This window comes from Aedes albopictus, chromosome 2, assembly GCF_035046485.1.
Source record: "Aedes albopictus strain Foshan chromosome 2, AalbF5, whole genome shotgun sequence".
Classification (NCBI taxonomy): Eukaryota; Metazoa; Arthropoda; class Insecta; order Diptera; family Culicidae; genus Aedes; species Aedes albopictus.
In genome coordinates, this window is record NC_085137.1 from 278,594,314 (window position 1) to 278,613,362 (window position 19,049).

General features: G+C 43.5%; 1 protein-coding gene across 1 annotated transcript; it reads left to right on the forward strand.

Annotated features, from left to right (window-relative positions):
* The first annotated feature begins 2,670 nt into the window (after window positions 1-2,670).
* On the forward strand, window positions 2,671-3,105 carry LOC134286584 (uncharacterized). Its single transcript, XM_062848219.1, has one exon. It carries the CDS (start codon window positions 2,671-2,673, stop codon window positions 3,103-3,105), a length of 435 nt encoding a protein of 144 aa, XP_062704203.1.
* Window positions 3,106-19,049: the final 15,944 nt, after the last annotated feature.

Consider the following 19,049-nt stretch of genomic DNA (forward strand, 5'->3'; position numbering starts at 1 on the left):
GCTTGCCTGGAAGGCCGCCATGGACAGTGAGATGGCATCGCACAAGAAAAATGGCACTTGGGAACTAGCTCGACTTCCCAAAGGCAAGAAGCTCGTCGGAAGCCGATGGGTTTACAAACTCAAGCGGAATGAAGCCAACGAGATCGTGCGCTACAAAGCCCGAATCGTGGCGCAGGGATATACGCAGACTCCTGGCGTGGACTTCGGGGACGTGTTCGCCCCGGTAACGCGACATGCCACTCTGCGGACTCTCTTGGCGTTGGCTGGGAAAAGGAATCTCGTACTGAAGCATCTTGACGTTCGAACCGCTTATCTGTACGGCAGCATCAGCGAGGAAATTTATATGAGGCAGCCACCGGGATACACGGCTCAAGGCGGCGAGGAGGAGTTTGTTTGCCGGCTGCGCAGGAGCATTTACGGGCTGAAACAATCGGCCCGATGCTGGAACGAGAAGCTGACGGAAGTGCTGCAGAAAATGGGTTTCGAGGCGAGTGAAGCAGATGCGTGCTTGTTTGTGAGCACCGTAGACGGGAAGAAAGTGTATTTAATTGTCTACGTGGATGATTTCCTTGTGGACTGCGAGAGTGAAGAGGTTTTTGGACAGTTGAAGAAAAGTTTTGACATTCAGTGCCTTGGTGATGTGAAATGCTTCCTGGGTCTCCAAGTACGGAAAGAGAACAATGTATAAAGTGTGAACCTAACTAGTGAACAGAACGGGACTCAGCGAAGCGAAAGTTTCAAAGACGCCTATGGACAAAGGTTTCCTCGGTGATGAGAAGAACAGTGAACTTTTGAAAGACATTACAAAATACAGAAGTGCGGTGGGTGCATTAATGTATATTGCCGTGTGCGCTCGCCCTGCCATCATGAACAGTGCTGCTATCCTTGGCCGCAAGTTCAGTGCACCTTCTGAGAGTGACTGGACGGCAGCCAAGCGCGTAATCCGCTACCTCAAAGGGACACGCGATTGGAAGCTGAACCTCGGTGGCAATAGTGAAGAGCTCGTGGCATTCTCGGACAGCGATTGGGCAGGTGACACTGGGACGCGGAAGTCTACGACGAGCTTCGTGCTATTTTATTCAGGAGGAGCTGTCTCGTGGGCCAGTCGCCGCCAAGACTGTGTCACGCTGTCCACACTAGGGGGGGGGGGGGGGGGGAGGCAGTGGTGGCAGCGGCGTTCCTGCAGAATAGACTTCCCTCGCATTCCGTGGATTCTACTCCTTTCGAAAAATGGCACGGACGCAAACCAGAGCTAGGGTACCTCCGAGTATATGGGTGTCATGCCTATGTACACATTCCGGATGTCAAACGCGGCAAGTTTGACGGGAAGGCACGGAAGCTTCACTTCATTGGATACTCCGAAGAGCATAAGGGATATCGCTTCGTCGACACTCGCACCGACAAGGTCTAGATAAGTCGGGACGCGCGTTTCCTTGAGCTGGATGACGGATCTTCACAGGACAGTCTGCAGAAGGATCCGAGCCAGGAGCCCGAGGGCGCTGAGGTGGTGTGGCCGCTTCGTGACAACGTAGAACAGCAAGCAACAGAAGAAGATGTTCCCTCAGAACAAGGCGAGGACCCGGACGAAGAAAGCGTGAATGAAGACTTTTTCGACGTGGAAGATCAGGATCCCGAAGAAGACCCCCTGGCTGTGAAGCAGGAGAAAGAAGAACCGGACGAAGAAGGATACGAGAAAAAAGCGCGATCGGACCAAGCGGAAGGTGTTCGGCAATCAGGCCGCCGGACGCGGGGCGTGTTACCCACCTGTTTATCGGATTTCGTCGTTGGTGTAGCAGCGCATTCGGAGTTCGAACCGGTTACTTTCGAGGAGGCGATGGCTTGCCTGGAAGGCCGCCATGGACAGTGAGATGGCATCGCACAAGAAAAATGGCACTTGGGAACTAGCTCGACTTCCCAAAGGCAAGAAGCTCGTCGGAAGCCGATGGGTTTACAAACTCAAGCGGAATGAAGCCAACGAGATCGTGCGCTACAAAGCCCGAATCGTGGCGCAGGGATATACGCAGACTCCTGGCGTGGACTTCGGGGACGTGTTCGCCCCGGTAACGCGACATGCCACTCTGCGGACTCTCTTGGCGTTGGCTGGGAAAAGGAATCTCGTACTGAAGCATCTTGACGTTCGAACCGCTTATCTGTACGGCAGCATCAGCGAGGAAATTTATATGAGGCAGCCACCGGGATACACGGCTCAAGGCGGCGAGGAGGAGTTTGTTTGCCGGCTGCGCAGGAGCATTTACGGGCTGAAACAATCGGCCCGATGCTGGAACGAGAAGCTGACGGAAGTGCTGCAGAAAATGGGTTTCGAGGCGAGTGAAGCAGATGCGTGCTTGTTTGTGAGCACCGTAGACGGGAAGAAAGTGTATTTAATTGTCTACGTGGATGATTTCCTTGTGGACTGCGAGAGTGAAGAGGTTTTTGGACAGTTGAAGAAAAGTTTTGACATTCAGTGCCTTGGTGATGTGAAATGCTTCCTGGGTCTCCAAGTACGGAAAGAGAACAATGTATAAAGTGTGAACCTAACTAGTGAACAGAACGGGACTCAGCGAAGCGAAAGTTTCAAAGACGCCTATGGACAAAGGTTTCCTCGGTGATGAGAAGAACAGTGAACTTTTGAAAGACATTACAAAATACAGAAGTGCGGTGGGTGCATTAATGTATATTGCCGTGTGCGCTCGCCCTGCCATCATGAACAGTGCTGCTATCCTTGGCCGCAAGTTCAGTGCACCTTCTGAGAGTGACTGGACGGCAGCCAAGCGCGTAATCCGCTACCTCAAAGGGACACGCGATTGGAAGCTGAACCTCGGTGGCAATAGTGAAGAGCTCGTGGCATTCTCGGACAGCGATTGGGCAGGTGACACTGGGACGCGGAAGTCTACGACGAGCTTCGTGCTATTTTATTCAGGAGGAGCTGTCTCGTGGGCCAGTCGCCGCCAAGACTGTGTCACGCTGTCCACACTAGAAGCGGAGTACGTCGCCCTAACGGAGACGTGCCAGGAGGTGGTCTGGATGCGACGACTGCTTGGTGATCTGGGAGAAGAGCAGACTACTGCGACTGTGGTGAATGAGGACCCGACCAGATGCTCCTAACAAGATTGTAACAAAATTATTACAACCGTTGTTAGAAATAACACAATTTGATATAATTTTGTTGTAAATATTCGTATATGTGAATAACCATAACAAAATTGAAACAAAATTTGTTATTATTTTAATCACAAAACTATAACAAAACTTGTATTATTTATTCAAACAGATATATAACAGCATTTGTTACATTATGCATATTAAAATAATTGCCTATAACAAAATTTCGTAACACATTTATTGTAGTTTTTGCTACATTTTTTGTAACAAAATAATTTCAAAATTTGTTGGGTTTTTTTGTATTGACGCGAAATAGTTTGACAATTATTGTAATATTGATCACTCGAACCAAAATCCATAAAACACAACTTATAGCATTCATTTAGAACGAAACGCTTAAGTCGTCATGTTAAAACCCCCGTAAAGCGTAATTGAAGAACGCTTTTTTGTATGAAACTCCTAAAATTTTTGTATGGACCGTAACACTTGGATGTACTTTCCCCTCTCCCTTGAGCGACGCGTAATTTGGTAACGGCGTCATATTTGTTAAAAAAAATGTAACAGAACAACTTGTTAAAATTTAGTTATAATCTACCAAATTCTTCCCAAACCAGCAGTGCTTTAAAGCTAATACCGTTATGCGATGTAATTACAGCTGGAAGGTGTTTTAAAAAAATAACTGTTGTGATATCACCTTGGCTTGTCGAATGTAAACATTATTATTAATACTAACTGTAAGCTGGAATATAGGTGGAAATCAAATACTTCACAGCTATCTTTTTTCTATTTTTTCGGGGTTCTTTTATTGAACTCTAATCCAAAACCGGAATAGTTCCCGGTAATGTGTCAATCGAATAAGAATCCTCACCAACAAAACAGCTGCTTTCATAGAATACGTTTGGTACGTTTTGATACTGTTGCAGAGCTTTGTAGCGATTTAAAGAACATTCTTTCTGCTGGAAGCTGTGGCGAAGAACCTGTTGACGCAACAGCACAGTATTTTCTAGATGTTGTTGGGTTAGTTTTGTGGCACAATGGATCAATGAAGCCGACTTTTCCAATACTCACCACATCAAAACAAAAGCGCCTCCGTATATGGACGATAACACAGTGACAGCAGTCGAGTTACGTCAAACACACAAGGCTACGGTGGTGCTATCTGTTCATTTCATAGTGGCCGTTTTAGTTATTTTAGTGATCCATTGTAATGTCTTGTCTGGTGTGAAACACAACAAGTAAACATTGACAAACTTCCCCTTCATCACACCATTAGCTTTTCTTTCTTCTCTGTTAACCTTAGTTTTGTTTTCTTACGCGATAGATAGTCGGGTAAACAACATAAAAAAAGGTTTGCAACTTTTTATCAGACCGTTTTTAAATTTTAGTAGGATGTCAAAGATACAGTAGACGTTCGATAACTGCAACATGTTAACGTTTCATTTAGGGGCGATTTCTTCATCCTGGCTTAAGCGTTAAACCAGGTTTAACTATATGGGTAAGCCTGGCTTACCAGTTAAGCCGAGGTGAAGAAATCGGCCCTTAGCGAACAAAAATCCGATAACTGGAACGCCTGACAGTATAAACAAACCATCAACTGACGTTAAGTGAACGTCTGTTCATTTTGGCTAACATGGCGCACCATTTTGACATTTGGCGGTGCGATAACTGCAAATTTGTTGCACTTACCAGACTTGCATTTAAAAAGTATTGCAGTTAAACCGCTTGCACTGACCGAACGTCTACTGTAATAGCGTTTCTGAAAGTAACCGGACTTGCAATACTTTTAAGTTGAATTTTACACAAATGACGTATCTCTACACGCGATCGTTTTAGATCGATTACAATAAATACCAAAATAGTACTGCTGTTCTCATTTCGCCAAAAAGTACACCAAGTGATGAATGTAAATGTTAACATGGAGAAAGCAAAACTGGAACTAAATAATTATAACATGGAATTTGTTTATTCTACTATTTTGCTTCAACCTTAGGGAACATCTATTAAGTACGTAACGCTAAAATTTGAAACTCCCTGCCTCCTCCATACGTGACGATAAATTTAATGGATGACCCCTTATGTGATAGATTCCATTTCATTGCTTAATATAAAAAAAAAGTGGAATATAACTAAATTATGTCTACAGCTATTATCATATCTGCTTATGATATAATTGTGATAGATTAAAACAAAATCACTAACCACAAATCAAGTCTATTATACGTCAACGAACTCAATGTGACGTCATACTATCCCGCTCGTGTGCGTCTGACAAACAAGGACTTGAATGAGGAAGCTGGCAATACGTAGAACCAGTAGAGCTTCTACCACCGCCCTCTTCAAGTGTTGTGATGGCCTCATTGGCAGAGGCGTCAGATTGCTACCGATGGTTGGTGTCTTGGTTCAAATCCCGTTCGGCTCTGAAAATTTTATAACGTACTGGAAACTTATTTTTATGTTACCTACTTCTTCTAAAAATAGAATAGTACACTTAAAAAAAATTACCCAAAAAATGAGTATAAAAATTAGTTTTTACCCTGAAAGGTAGCCAAGGAATTATAACACAATTTGTTATAATTTTGTTAAATTCTACCATATTTCATGGAACAGGTTTTGTAATATTTTTGTTATGATCATAACAAAAGTTATTACATTTTTGTTCTTTTCATATGGGAACTTTGTTCGAATTTTTGTTATTTTAACTACTAACGGTACATGTTTTATAACAACCCTTGTTATAAAAATTTATTGTAACAAAATAACACAGCTTGTTATAATTTTGTAATGTCCATCTAGTCGGGGACAACCAAGGTTGCCTCAACTTCACTCATTCCGAACGATGTAGCAAGCGATCAAAACACATAGAGACAAAACGACATTTCGTGAAAGACCTTTGTGAACGTGGCGAGGTAGAACTGGTCTACTGCCCAACGGAGGACATGAAGGCCGACGTTCTCACGAAACCGCTGGGAAGACTCAAGCATCATGACCTAGCCAGCCAGCTCGGTCTAGTTGGAGGTGAGCCGAGCGTCAAACATTGAGGAGGAGTGAAGAGTTTTAACAATGTCTTGCCCCTCCTCACATTTCGGTAAGTTACCCTACACTACCCTATTAATTTCCACTGGGGTGGACGCCGCACATCGACGCCGGCGAGGCGTGAGACAATCATACGATAGATTTCAGTCCAACTTTGTACATCGTACGAGAAACACGCAGAGTAAAAGTTCTTTTGTATAGTTTTCACTAAAACTCGTGGTCGACTCTTTTTCCGGTTATCCGAAACCTACGCAGATTCCCCTGTGCGGCAAATCGTACTCTCCCACAGATCTAACTGGAAATAACTACATAAATAATCTGGAAATTCCCTCCAAAACTTCCATGAAATTTACTTCAAGAAGGTCATCAGCAACAATGCATGTTTTTTTTTCAGGATTCCCTTCGAATGTTTCTCGGATTTTTTCAAAATTCCTTAAGAAGTTCCTCAGATTTGTTTCCAGGAGCTCCACAAAAAAATTGGGAATTCCTTCAGAAAATCTTCGGGAATTCATCCTGGAGGTCTACAGAAATTACTCCTAGAGTTCCTCGGGAATTCTTCTAGCAGATAATTGGGAAATCCGACAGGAGATTCTTGGAAATTCCTCCAGAAGTTCCACGAGAATTCCTCTAGGAGTTCTTCGAGAATTCCTCCAGAAGTTTCTCGGGAATTTCTCTAGGAGAACCTCGGGAATTCCCCCAGGAGTTTTACAGAAACTTCTCCAAGGATCTTCTGGAAGAATATTAGATACAATTTCCCCAGAAGATCCTTGGATATTTCTCCTGGAGTTCTTCGGTTATTTCTCCAGGAGATCCTTGGGAATTCCTCTGAGAGATCCTCAAGAATTCCTCCAGCAGTTTCTCGGAAAATTCTCCAGGAGCTCTTCGGTAATCCCTTCAGGAGATCATTGGGGATTCTTTTGAGAGACCCTCAAGAATTTCTCTATAGAAGGAAATTTCTACAGAAGTCTTCGAGAATGTATCTTGGAGTTCCCACAAAATTCCTATAGGAGTATCATGCACATTTCTCCACGAGTCCTCGACAATATCTCCAGGAATTTCCCGGAAAATTCTATCTAGAATTTTCAAGAAATTTACTTCAGAAGTTCATGGTTTTCCCCGAAACTTTCTAAAGAAATCCCTCGTTCTTGTTTCCTCTAGTTCTACAAAGGAATCCGAAAAATTTTCCAAGAGTTCCACGGATTTTCCTTCAGGATATCTTCGGGAAGTCGTCCTGAAGTTCAACGGAGAATCCCTCATGAGTTATTCGAGAATTCCTCCAGAAGTTCCTCCGGTTTTCCTGCAGGAGGTCTTCGAGAATGTCTTTAGGAGTTCCTCGGGAATTCCTCCAAAAGATCCACAGGTAACGCTCCAGAAGATCCTAGGGAATTCCTTCTGGAGATCGTCGGGATGCCTGCAGGAGATCATCAGAAATTTCTCATGAAATTCCTCGGAAATCCCACCAAGAGTTCCTCGGATATTCCTCCTTTCAAATTTTCTAAAAATCCCTCCAGGAGTTCCTCCGGGATTTCTTCAGGAGTTCCTGGAGGTATCCATAGGAACATCCAGTTAAACTTCTGATGAATTCTTGAAAGATTTCTTAAGAATCTCGTGGAAGTATTTCCGATAAAATGCTAGTGGGATTCTCGAGGATATTCTGGAGACATTACCATGGAGCTCCTAGAGAAATTCCCAAGGATCTTCTTTAAGAATTCCCAAGGAACTCCTGGAGGTCTGACCGCGAATTTCCTGGAGAGATTCTCATGGATCTCCCGGAAAAAGCTCGAGGATCTCGTGAAGAAATTTCCGAGGAACTTCTGAAAGAATTCCCGAGGAACTTCTGGAGAAATATTCGAGGAACTCCTGGAGGAATTTCGAGGATTCCCCAAAGGATTTTCCAGGGAACTCCTTAATGCATTTTCGAGGAACTCCTGGAAGAATTCCGAGGAATACTGGAGGAATTTCCAAGGGACTCTTACAGGTATAGCCTAGAACCTCTTGAAGAGATTTCCGAGTAACTCCTGGAAGAATTTCCGCGGAACTCGTGGGTAAATTCTGGAAGAATACCCGAGGAACTCCTGAATGAATTCCAGAAGAAGTTCTGGAGAAACTCCCAAAGAACTTCAGGGGGAATTATCGAGGAGCTTCTGGAGGAATACATGCAGGAATTTCCTTGGAACTCCTGGAGGAATTCCAGAGAATATCCTAGAGGAGTTCCCAAGATACTCCTGAATTCTCGGCAAACTTCTGGAAGAATTTCCGAGAAACTCCTTAAAGATTTCTTAAGGATCTCCTGAAGAACTCCTGGGGGAATGCCTAAGGAACTAATGGAAGAATTCCCGAGAAAATGCTGGATGAATTCCCGAGAAACTCCTGTAGGAGGTCTCGAGAAACTCCTGGAAGAATTCCAGGGAATTTTCTAGGAACTCCGCAAAGAATTCCCGATATTCTCCCGAAGAACTCCAGGCGGAATTTACGATAAACTTCTGGAGGAATTTCTGAGGAACACCTGGATGAATTCCCGAGAAACTCTTGAATGAATTTCTAGAGGAATTCCTTATGAAATCCTGAAGGAATTCCAGTGGAACTTCTTGAGGCATCTCGAGGAAGTACTGAAGAAATCTTAACAGACTTTCTTGGAAAAATGTTCGCAAAAATCTGCGTGAAATTCTGGACGTACCTCTGTTTGAAATTCAAACGAAGTACTGGTGAGAATTTTCGAATAAAAAGTATTGGTACAGTAGACGTTCGATAACTGCAACATGTTTACGTTTCATTTAGCGAACGAAAATCCGATAACTGCAACGCCTAACAGTGTCAACAAACAATCAACTGACGTAAAATGAACGTTAACTTCATCCAACTGTTCATTTGGGCTAACTTGGCGCACCATTTTGACATTTGGTGGTGCGATAACTGCAAATTTGTTGCACTTACCGAACTTGCAAATAAAAAGCATTGCAGTTAAACCATTTGCACCGACCGAACGTCTACTGTAATACTTTTAGAAAGAACTTCTGTTTTTCGACCTATTCAAATCGAACGAAAGATATTTCCTATAATTCCCAAGAAATTGCGGTCGATACATATATTTGAAACGTATTTTAACAAAACCTGCTCCAAAATTCCATCAATATGCATGAATAATTCACCGATAAAGACCGATAAAGAATTCACCGATTCATCAATAAAGACCGAAAAATTTGGAATCTATAAGTTTTTATCTACAAAAGTTAAAACGCATTCCATCTGAAATTGTTCTAATATTTGAATTATTGGTTTGGATCAACAATATTAATATTACCCAGGTAACCACTAAGCATTTGAATAAGCCGTGTATCAGCCCGTATTACGCATTTAAACTGCTTGCTGCCCTACATAAGCAGTTCGAATGCATAGCTGCCTTGAGTTAGCATGAGCTGTGCTGCTCAAAAGCTTTCGGCTGTTAATTAGCATTTGAACTGCTTAAAGTGGTTTCACTTGGGAGCATACAGAATGCTTTTCAACTGCTCTTTAAATGCCAGGAGAAAAAAGGTTGGGAGATATGTTACGCATTTGGCAACACATTTTGTCTCTCTGTTACAGAGCCTATGCTTCTGTTTACAAATTTGTGCATCTTACAGCGTCCTTGCGCTCGTTGCAAACTCGCTTGTTTACAAATTTGTGCATCCTACAGCGTCCTTTCGCTCGTTGCAAACCCGCTTGTTGCAACGCTTTTTAATTGCAAGACCGCTAATTGCAAAATTTGACAAGTTTTTGCAATTAAAAAGCAATCATGTGTCAAATTTGTGCTGTCAGTCCATTTCGATGCACTTTAGTGTCAAAGTGACGTTGCAATGGACTACCCGCTTTGCGCGCAGCCACACACTATTTTCATTTTGCTGAAAACCAGCAAAATTTTGCTGGTTTTTGACATGCTGATGATTTGACAGCAATCATGTGTCAAATTTGTGCTGTAAGTCATGCTGTCAGTGCATTTCGATGCACTTTAGTGTCAAAGTGACGTTGCAATGGACTACCCGCTTTGCGCGCAGTCACACACTATTTTCATTTTGCTGAAAACCAGCAAAATTTTGCTGGTCCATGGCTGTTTGTCTCCAGTTCCGCACTCTGCGTAGGGTCCGCAGATCGTCCTCCACTTGGTCGACCCACCTAGCTCGCTGCGCTCCACGTCTTCTTGTACCGGTCGGATGACTCTCGAGAACCATTTTAGTCGGGTTGCTATCCGACATCCTGATGACGTGACCCGCCCACCGTAGCCTCCCGATTTTCGCGGTATGGACGATGGTTGGTTCTCTTAGCAGCTGATGCAGCTCGTGGTTCATTCGCCTTCTCCAAGTCCCGTCTTCCATCTGCACTCCGCCGTAGATGGTACGCAACACCTTCCGTTCGAAAACTCCAAGGGCGCGTTGGTCCTCTGCACGTAGGGTCCATGTTTCGTGCACATAGAGGACGACCGGTCTAATCAGCGTTTTGTAGATGGTTAACTTCGTGTTACGGCGAACTTTGTTCGATCGTAGAGTTCTGCGGAGTCCAAAGTAAGCACGGTTTCCTGCCACAATGCGCCTCTGAATTTCTCTGCTGGTGTCGTTGTCGTCGGTCACCAGTGAGCCCAAGTACACGAATTCTTCAACCGCCTCGATTTCATCACCGTCGATATGAATTCGGGGTGGCGGGCGCGGTGATTCCTCCCTGGAGCCCTTTGCCATCATGTACTTTGTCTTCGACATATTAATAACTAATCCGATTCGCCTGGCTTCACTCTTTAGTCGGATGTACGTTTCCGCCATCGTCTCAAATTTACGAGCAATAATATCAATATCATCGGCGAAACCAAGCAGCTGAACGGACTTCGTGAAAATCGTCCCACTCGTGTTTATCCCCGCTCTTCTTATTACACCTTCCAAAGCAATGTTGAACAGCAAGCACGAAAGACCATCACCTTGCCGTAATCCTCTGCGAGATTCGAAGGGACTCGAGAGTGCCCCTGATACTCGAACTACGCACATCACTCGATCCATCGTCGCCTTGATCAACCGTATCAGTTTATCCGGGAATCCGTATTCGTGCATAATCTGCCATAGCTGTTCTCGATCGATTGTATCATACACCGATTTGAAATCGATGAACAAGTGATGTGTGGGCACGTTGTATTCGCGGCATTTCTGCAACACCTGGCGGATGGCGAACATCTGGTCCGTTGTAGCGCGTTCACCCATAAATCCAGCCTGATATTGCCCCACGAAATCTCTTGCAATCGGTGATAGACGGCGGCATAAAATTTGAGAGAGTATCTTGTAGGCAGCGCTTAGTAGTGTGATCGTGCGGTAGTTCCCGCAATCCAACTTGTCGCCCTTTTTGTAGATGGGACACACGATACCTTCCATCCATTCCTCCGGTAATACTTCCTCCTCCCAAATCTTGGTAATGACCCAGTGTAGTGCTCTCACCAGTGCTTCTCCACCGTATTTTAGAAGCTCGCTTGGTAGTTGATCTGCTCCAGCGGCCTTGTTGTTTTTCAACCGGCCAACCTCCTCCTCAATCTCTTGAAGGTCAGGGGCCGGAAGTCTTTCGTCCTGTGCACATACTCCTAGATCTGTTACCACGCCACCTTCGGTACTTGCAACGTCGCCATTGAGGTGCTCATCGTAATGCTGCCGCCACCTCTCGACCACCTCACGCTCGCTCGTGAGAATATTCCCGTGATTATCTCGGCACATGTCGGCTTGTGGCACAAAGCTTCTGCGCGAGCGGTTCAGCTTCTCGTAGAACTTTCGTGTGTCCTTAGCGCGGTACAGCTCTTCCATCGCTTCGCGATCTCGTTCTTCCTGCTGGCGCTTCTTCATCCGGAAGACTGAGTTCTGCCTGTTCCGCGCCTGTTTGTAACGTGCCTCATTCGCTCTCGTACGGTGATGCAGCATTCTCGCCCATGCTGCATTCTTCTCGTTTTTCAACTGTTCACATTCGCCGTCGTACCAGTCGTTTTTGTGATTCGGAGTCGCGAAGCCTAGTGCTGTAGCCGAGGTACTACCTATGGCGGATCGGATGTCCCTCCAGCCATCTTCAAGTGTAGCTGCGCCAAGCTGCTCTTCCGTTGGTAGGGCCACTGCTAACTGCTGCGCGTAGTCTTGAGCCACTTCTACGTTACGAAGTTGCTCGATGTTGAGCCGCGGCGTTCGACTTCGACGCGTGGTGATAACTGTCGAAAGTTTTGAGCGCATGCATACAGCGACTAAGTAGTGATCCGAATCTATATTCGCACTGCGGTATGTGCGGACGTTGGTTATATCTGAGAAGAATTTACCGTCGATTAGAACGTGGTCGATTTGGTTTTCTGTTTGTGGGTCGGGTGATCTCCAGGTGGCTTTGTGGATATCTTTGCGGGGGAAGAAGGTGCTTCGGACTACCATACCACGGGAGGCTGCAAAGTTTACGCATCGCTGGCCGTTATCATTTGATACGGCGTACAGGCTGTTGCGCCCGATTACCGGTCTGTACATTTCCTCCCTTCCTACCTGCGCGTTCATGTCGCCGACAACGATTTTCACGTCACGCGGCGAGCAACCATCGTATGTTTGCTGTAACTGCGCGTAGAACGCTTCTTTCTCGTCATCGGGTCTCCCTTCGTGTGGGCAGTGGACGTTAATGATGCTGTAGTTGAAGAAACGGCCCTTAACTCTCAACATGCACATCCTTGCGTTGATCGGCTGCCACCCGATCACACGTTGTCGCATCTTGCCCAACACTATAAATCCTGTTCCCAGTTCATTGGTGGTGCCACAGCTTTGGTAGAAGGTAGCCGCTCGATGCCCGCTTTTTCACACTTTCTGTCCAATCCAACAAAGTTCCTGCAACGCCACGATGTCGAAGTTGCGGGGATGTAGTTCGTCGTAGATTATCCTGTCACATCCTGCGAAACCTAGTGACTTGCAATTCCATGTTCCAAGTTTCCAATCGTAGTCCTTATTTCGTCGCGTGGGTCTTTGCCGATTGTATCGAGTCGTATTTTCTCCTATGTTATTCGCAATGGGGATTTTTACGGGTGGCTTATTGGGCCTACGCCAACACTCCTGTCTCGCCGGAGGGCCATCGTGCCAGTTCTGTTTAACGTCCCAACCAACACTGGGACGACCACGCTGATGGGGCTACCACCTTGGATCTAGCTGGGCGTGGTGCAGCGTTTCTTACTCAGCCGCTGGATGCCAGAACAGACGCTGTTTGAGCCGCACCTCCTTGGTGAACAGACACTCGGATCGTTCCTCCTCAATCTAGCTGAAGTTAGAAGGACAACAGTGCCCAGGCTGCACTACCAGCTAAGCACACAATTCTTAGCTGGCGGTCTTTGTCATCGCTTGACCCGTGGAAGCATGAGGTAGGAACTTGTGAGGACCAGAGCTATATTGGACGCTCTCCTTATCGACTCACCGTTTTGCAGCCCAATCGTCGATGTTGCGAACACCGATTTGAAATTGCCCAACGCTACACTTGAGACAAAGCCGCCTTCAGCAAAGAGAGTTGATAAGAAAGTATTGTTCGTGCAGTTGAAAATCGGAATTTTTGACACGCGAAAATCGACTTTTCTCCTAAACCGTATGTCGGACATACGTCGGACACAGTGCGCTGGACAGAGGGCCAGGTCCGCTGTCCAGCGCACTATGTCCGACGTTAGGTTTCACGTATGGATTTTGAGAAACTTCAATTGTTGGGTGTGGGGAAACTTCGGGTTTTAACCGCGACGACAATAACTGCTGCAGAAACAACCACCACACACGGACGCGCTTGCTATGAGGAGAATGATATTGACCAATCCAAATTCCTGTGTGGTAGTGGTTTGTGTTCAGATTTCCCGTGTTAATCTATCTGTTAGAACTTCGTAAATATCTTTTGTTTTCACGTATGTATATGGATAGGCTTGCAGTAGGTTTCGTAAGACTTTTTTTTGGACAATTCATTGGATACAGCCAGCAGCGTGGACAGGGTACTCGGGTACCCAACGCCCATTTAAAAAGCACGGTGTAGAAAAAAGCAAAAAGTTTGTCGGACACATAACGGTTAAGAACCCGAGCTTGCCCCAGAGGATTTGGATAAATGGATTGCGTTTTTAGCAAGCGGTCGAGAAAAGTGGAAAAGCGAACGAAAAAAAAATCGAATATTGATAAATGTAGTTTGTAAATACATTGTTAATAAAATGTTAGACGTGAATGGCCGATTGCGTTTTTAGGGTAAAAGGTCTTTAATGAACAAAAAAAAGCAAATTCCAAAGATTTTTTTGAAATCACCTTTTGACAACTGTGCAACTGCTTGACAGCTCCATCCAGTATAAAATCCGTCAAGGGGTGATTTAACAAATCGCTCCCATACCAACTTTAAATTGATTTTAGGGCCCAAAATTCATGAAAACTTCAATTTCGGCCCAGTTTGGCGTGCAGATTCAGAATATGGAATTATCTCACCACTGATTAGGAAGCCAAAACAGTAGAAGTGATTTCATGTTTTTTTTTCAAACTTTTACGCGACATTTTGGCTTTTATTATAAACTAGCTGTACCCGGCAAACTTTGTCTTGCCTACTGCGTTTTTTGACGTTTCAAGTTTCTAGCCAAGATCAAGTCCCCGGTCAAAATGTATGCAAGATCGATTTTCAAAAACTCGCAATTTTTCCATGTTTTTTGCTTCATAAACCTTCCTTGGGTGAAAACTAACAGAACAAAACAAAGACAACCCAAATCCGACGTTCCATTTTTGTGTTATGCGCGGTCCCACGTATGTCACTGCATTTATATATATAGATATGGACTATTTATTATAATATGGACTATTTACTAGTTATAAAACGCTCCATTTAGGAACGCTTTAACGTCATGATTCTTAAAATTGTGGTTTTGAAAAACTTAATATGTTGAGGTCGGGAGAAAAATTGAAAAAATAAAAGTTTTACCCCAAAGTATGAGTTCTTAAGAAAGCTGTGTCAAATTTTCATAGAGCTCCAAGCAGTAGAATCAAAGATATAGCGATTTGTACCACACTCCCTTACGGGTGCATTGTCTAAACCTGAAACTTTAAACGCTCTTATCTCGGAATCATGTTTTTCCAAAAATGTTTATGCGGTGATTACGGTGGAACCAGTTCTCATCCGATTTCAACCATTTTTTTTAAATTTTCACTATTTATGTGTCGTAGAACGATCAATATTTTTCATTAGTAAGAAAGATTTTTCTATAAAGTCGAAACTGGATCCATTTCCTCATTTTTTAGTTTTTGATTTTTCATAAAATATTTAAGGTGAAGATATGACGAAGCCAACATCAAATTTTCAAAAACACAATTCTGAAGAACCGAATGGCGGTTTGCACTGAAAAGTTGATCGACTGTTTACCCGTTGGTGGTGACCAATCGATAAACCTTTCAGCGCAAACCGACATTTGGTTCCTTAGATTTGTGCTCTTGAAAATTTGATGGATGGCTTCGTCATATCTCCACCTTAACGAAGCAATATTTTCAAAATCGGGTTTCGTACACATTATTTTCAAAAATACTCTAATTCTTTTATGTAATGATACATCTGCATCAAAATAACGGCGAAAAGTTCAGGTGTAACCTGGGACGGGACGTGACAGCTCATTGGTATAAGCCCTCTTATTCTTTTTGTTACTGTTCATACGGGGGTTGGTCTAGTGATGCCAACACTTTTCATATGCAAATTAATCAAAACTTGTAGACTAGTTTTATTTAGCATTCTACTTCAAAGAATGATTTTGAAAACAATCTGATCTTCCTCGTTTGGATCTAACACACAGACATCCATCCCTTGCCGGCAAACCTTCGGATTCTTCGAAAATTAGTAAAAATGAAGCCCAGAATAATACACATCACTGTGCCCATAGTGTATCGTTTTGCACTTCATTTCACCATGTCAAGTTACGGAAAAAACAGCACAGAAAGTGAGAAAAACGATTCATGTTGTTAGTTATTAATTATCAATAATACGAGGTTTAAAAAACCCGCGACTACTAGCAACACGGCTAACTCAACAACAGACCCAAGTAACATTTTAAGTTTTGTTCGGCTCTACAAGAGATCTTCATGACCAATTTTATAAAACTTGCAATAAAACTGAATCATACATCAAAACCTCTTGAAAACCTCTTTAGAGCATCTTCCGGCTAAGTGGACCACTCTCGGAGAGGTTTTGCAAGCCGCTTTAAGAGTAGCAATAAACCCGTTTTAAAACCTAGTTGAAAAATTCTCGATTGTTGTTTTTTTTCAACAAAAACTATGACAGCTCAAGATGCAGAAAAGTTTCTTCGATGGCATGTAAAGTTCAGGAGGATACATCATTCGTAAGTAGAAAGCGATTATTTCAAAGCAATATTTTAGTAGTTATTGTGCTGGTAGCCTTATGCGCATTCGAATTTACCGTGAATATTGGGGTTGCAGAATCATAAAATTAATGCGCTTCGAAAATAGTGAATATTATCATCATGGAATGAAATAAATCAATTTGTGAATTTAGTAAAACTATGTCGAATCACAAGAAAACTCAGCAGATAGAGTTTATTTATGTGAGCATGTTAGGGAAATGGTGGCAAACTATCAATTCATTGCTAATTTGAGCAAAATGAACTATTTTCCATTCACGTTAGCTAATTCTTCAATATGGCGACAACCATAATCAGCGAAAATAAAACGAAAGCGAGTTTACTTTTATGATGACCGCAATAAACCTAGCAGTGTCGTAGTTCTGCTTTTCCATCAACAGATGTCGTTACTAATCGAACGGATCGCCATCTGTTGAGAGTTTTAACAGTTTTATTGTGGTAATAATGATTGCCAGAAGGTTTTCATATCGGAAAGTTTTGTTTACTCTTGAAATCTGTCTTTATGGATATCCTCAAGTATACTATAAAACATTTTATCAATGGTTTTCATAAAAGCAGTCATAAAACTGTGAGTTTTAATTATTGCTGTTATTAAACCCTAATAAAAATCAAAGAAAACCAATCAGCAATGAAATTGTTACTTGGGGAGTGCCCTCTTGTAAACGAACGCAACGTGGCGCAACGCTGCTTTTGTCAAATCGACCAATCAGAAGTGGTCTTTTTTGACAGGCAAATGGTTTCGTATTTGCACTAGCACCAGACGGGTCCCGTCCCAGGGTGTAACGAACTCCTCAGCTTATCTTTACCTGCCCGAAAAACCGCGTACTCTGACTGAACGCTGATCATGTAGAGTATAAATCCAGTTAGGTATATCTCCTGATTGTTTTTCCTGGTGGAAAATATTTTTCGATTTTGCAGAAACCGTTTTTGAACAAAATTTCACAAAAAAAAGTAGTTCCTGCAAAAATGGAAAACATTTTCCACCACGAACAAATTGATATACCTTGATCCATTCTTTACATGTGTACGAAAACCGATTTTGAAAATATTGCTTTGATATTTAATAAAAAATCAAGAACCAAAAAAATGAGAAAATGCTTCCAGTTTCAATTTATCGGTATGGTCACGCTTCCTCACCCTTTTGCCCGAAGTGTGTTAACGTGGAGGAGACACCAGAACACGTCGTTTTTGAATGTTCCAAGTTCGAGGTAATTCGCATTTCCTTGCGTGGTATGACAGTCGACAACATTGTCGAAGAGATGTGTCGCGACGAAGACACGTGGGCCACTGTTTATAGCGCAATAACGGAGATGCTGTCCGCGATGCAAAGGAAGTGGCGCGAAGACCAGAGAGCGCTGGAACGCGAACCGGGTGGCACCGGTTTCTGGTCGTCGGGCGCCGGTGAACCGAAAGTCTACCACCAACCGGAATTGCCGGGCCGACTTCGGCACCGGACTGGTCGACTGCGGCACCGTCGGGGGTTTTCTCCGTCGGAGTTGGCTAGATCCACCGCCGGTGACTAGACCGAGTAAACTGCGAAGAAGCACCGGAACTTAGTCGTCGGGGCGCCTGTAAACCGGAAGCCAGCCTCCAATCGGAATCGCAGGAGAGACCTTGGCATCTGTCCGAAAAAAAAAAACGGTTTCGGAAGATGTTCTACTGCTGGGGAAATCTTCGTCGGTGTAAGGGTTCATTCACAAATGTCATAACGCCAAAATTGGCCTTTTTTGACACCCACCCACTCCTTCGTAACATTGTTTATATGGGAAGAAAAAAAAATTGATCGAGATGTAACACCATGAAGTACACCCACCCACCCCCTCCAGCGTTATGACATTTGTGAACAAGCCCTAAGGTAGATCCACCGCCGGGGACTACCTGAGTAGTACGCGAGTTGGCGTCAAAGGGCGCTGGATCTCCATCGAACAGATGTAGGTATCACGGAGACAAATTTCGTTCGTTTGAAACAAAAATATTCATGTTTATTCAGTAAACTGATAAAATATTTAAAACTAAAATATTAATTTTTAAAACAATCTCAATTACATATTGATTTCTCCAATACCCATTGAAGAGCCCCCCGTTCCGCCGTCGAGAACATAAACAAAACTCTCAAGTTCCAGCTGCATCACCAAACAAGTTTTCCTCTTGCAAAAAAAAGGCAAGTTTCACCAAAAGTTTCCACGAAATCCCATTGATTTCGGGAGCGTATGTTATCTACATGATGTTGGCATTGAAAGTGCCACGCGAGAAGTGGATTTTCCTAGAGAAGGAAATAATTTTGTTAATTTAATTGGAAAACAAATATTTCCGCCGACCTGCCACAAAAAAACAAAAATTTTAACATTTGTTTCTAACATAACCAGTCAGAAGATACATGTTTGTTTCAAAAATGGATTGAATTTGCTTCAAATGTGACGTTCGATTTGCTCCAAACAGTTTTATTTTTGTTGCCAGAACAAATTGACAATTTATTTGAGTTTACCTGGAATATTTTTGATTTTACCATGCTTTTTTCTGCGTGTATACGGGGAGCGTT

Excerpts from the sequence above, each read along its gene's own strand:
- LOC134286584 (XM_062848219.1), top strand. The coding sequence starts at position 2,671 with ATGTATATTGCCGTGTGCGCTCGCCCTGCCATCATGAACAGTGCTGCT.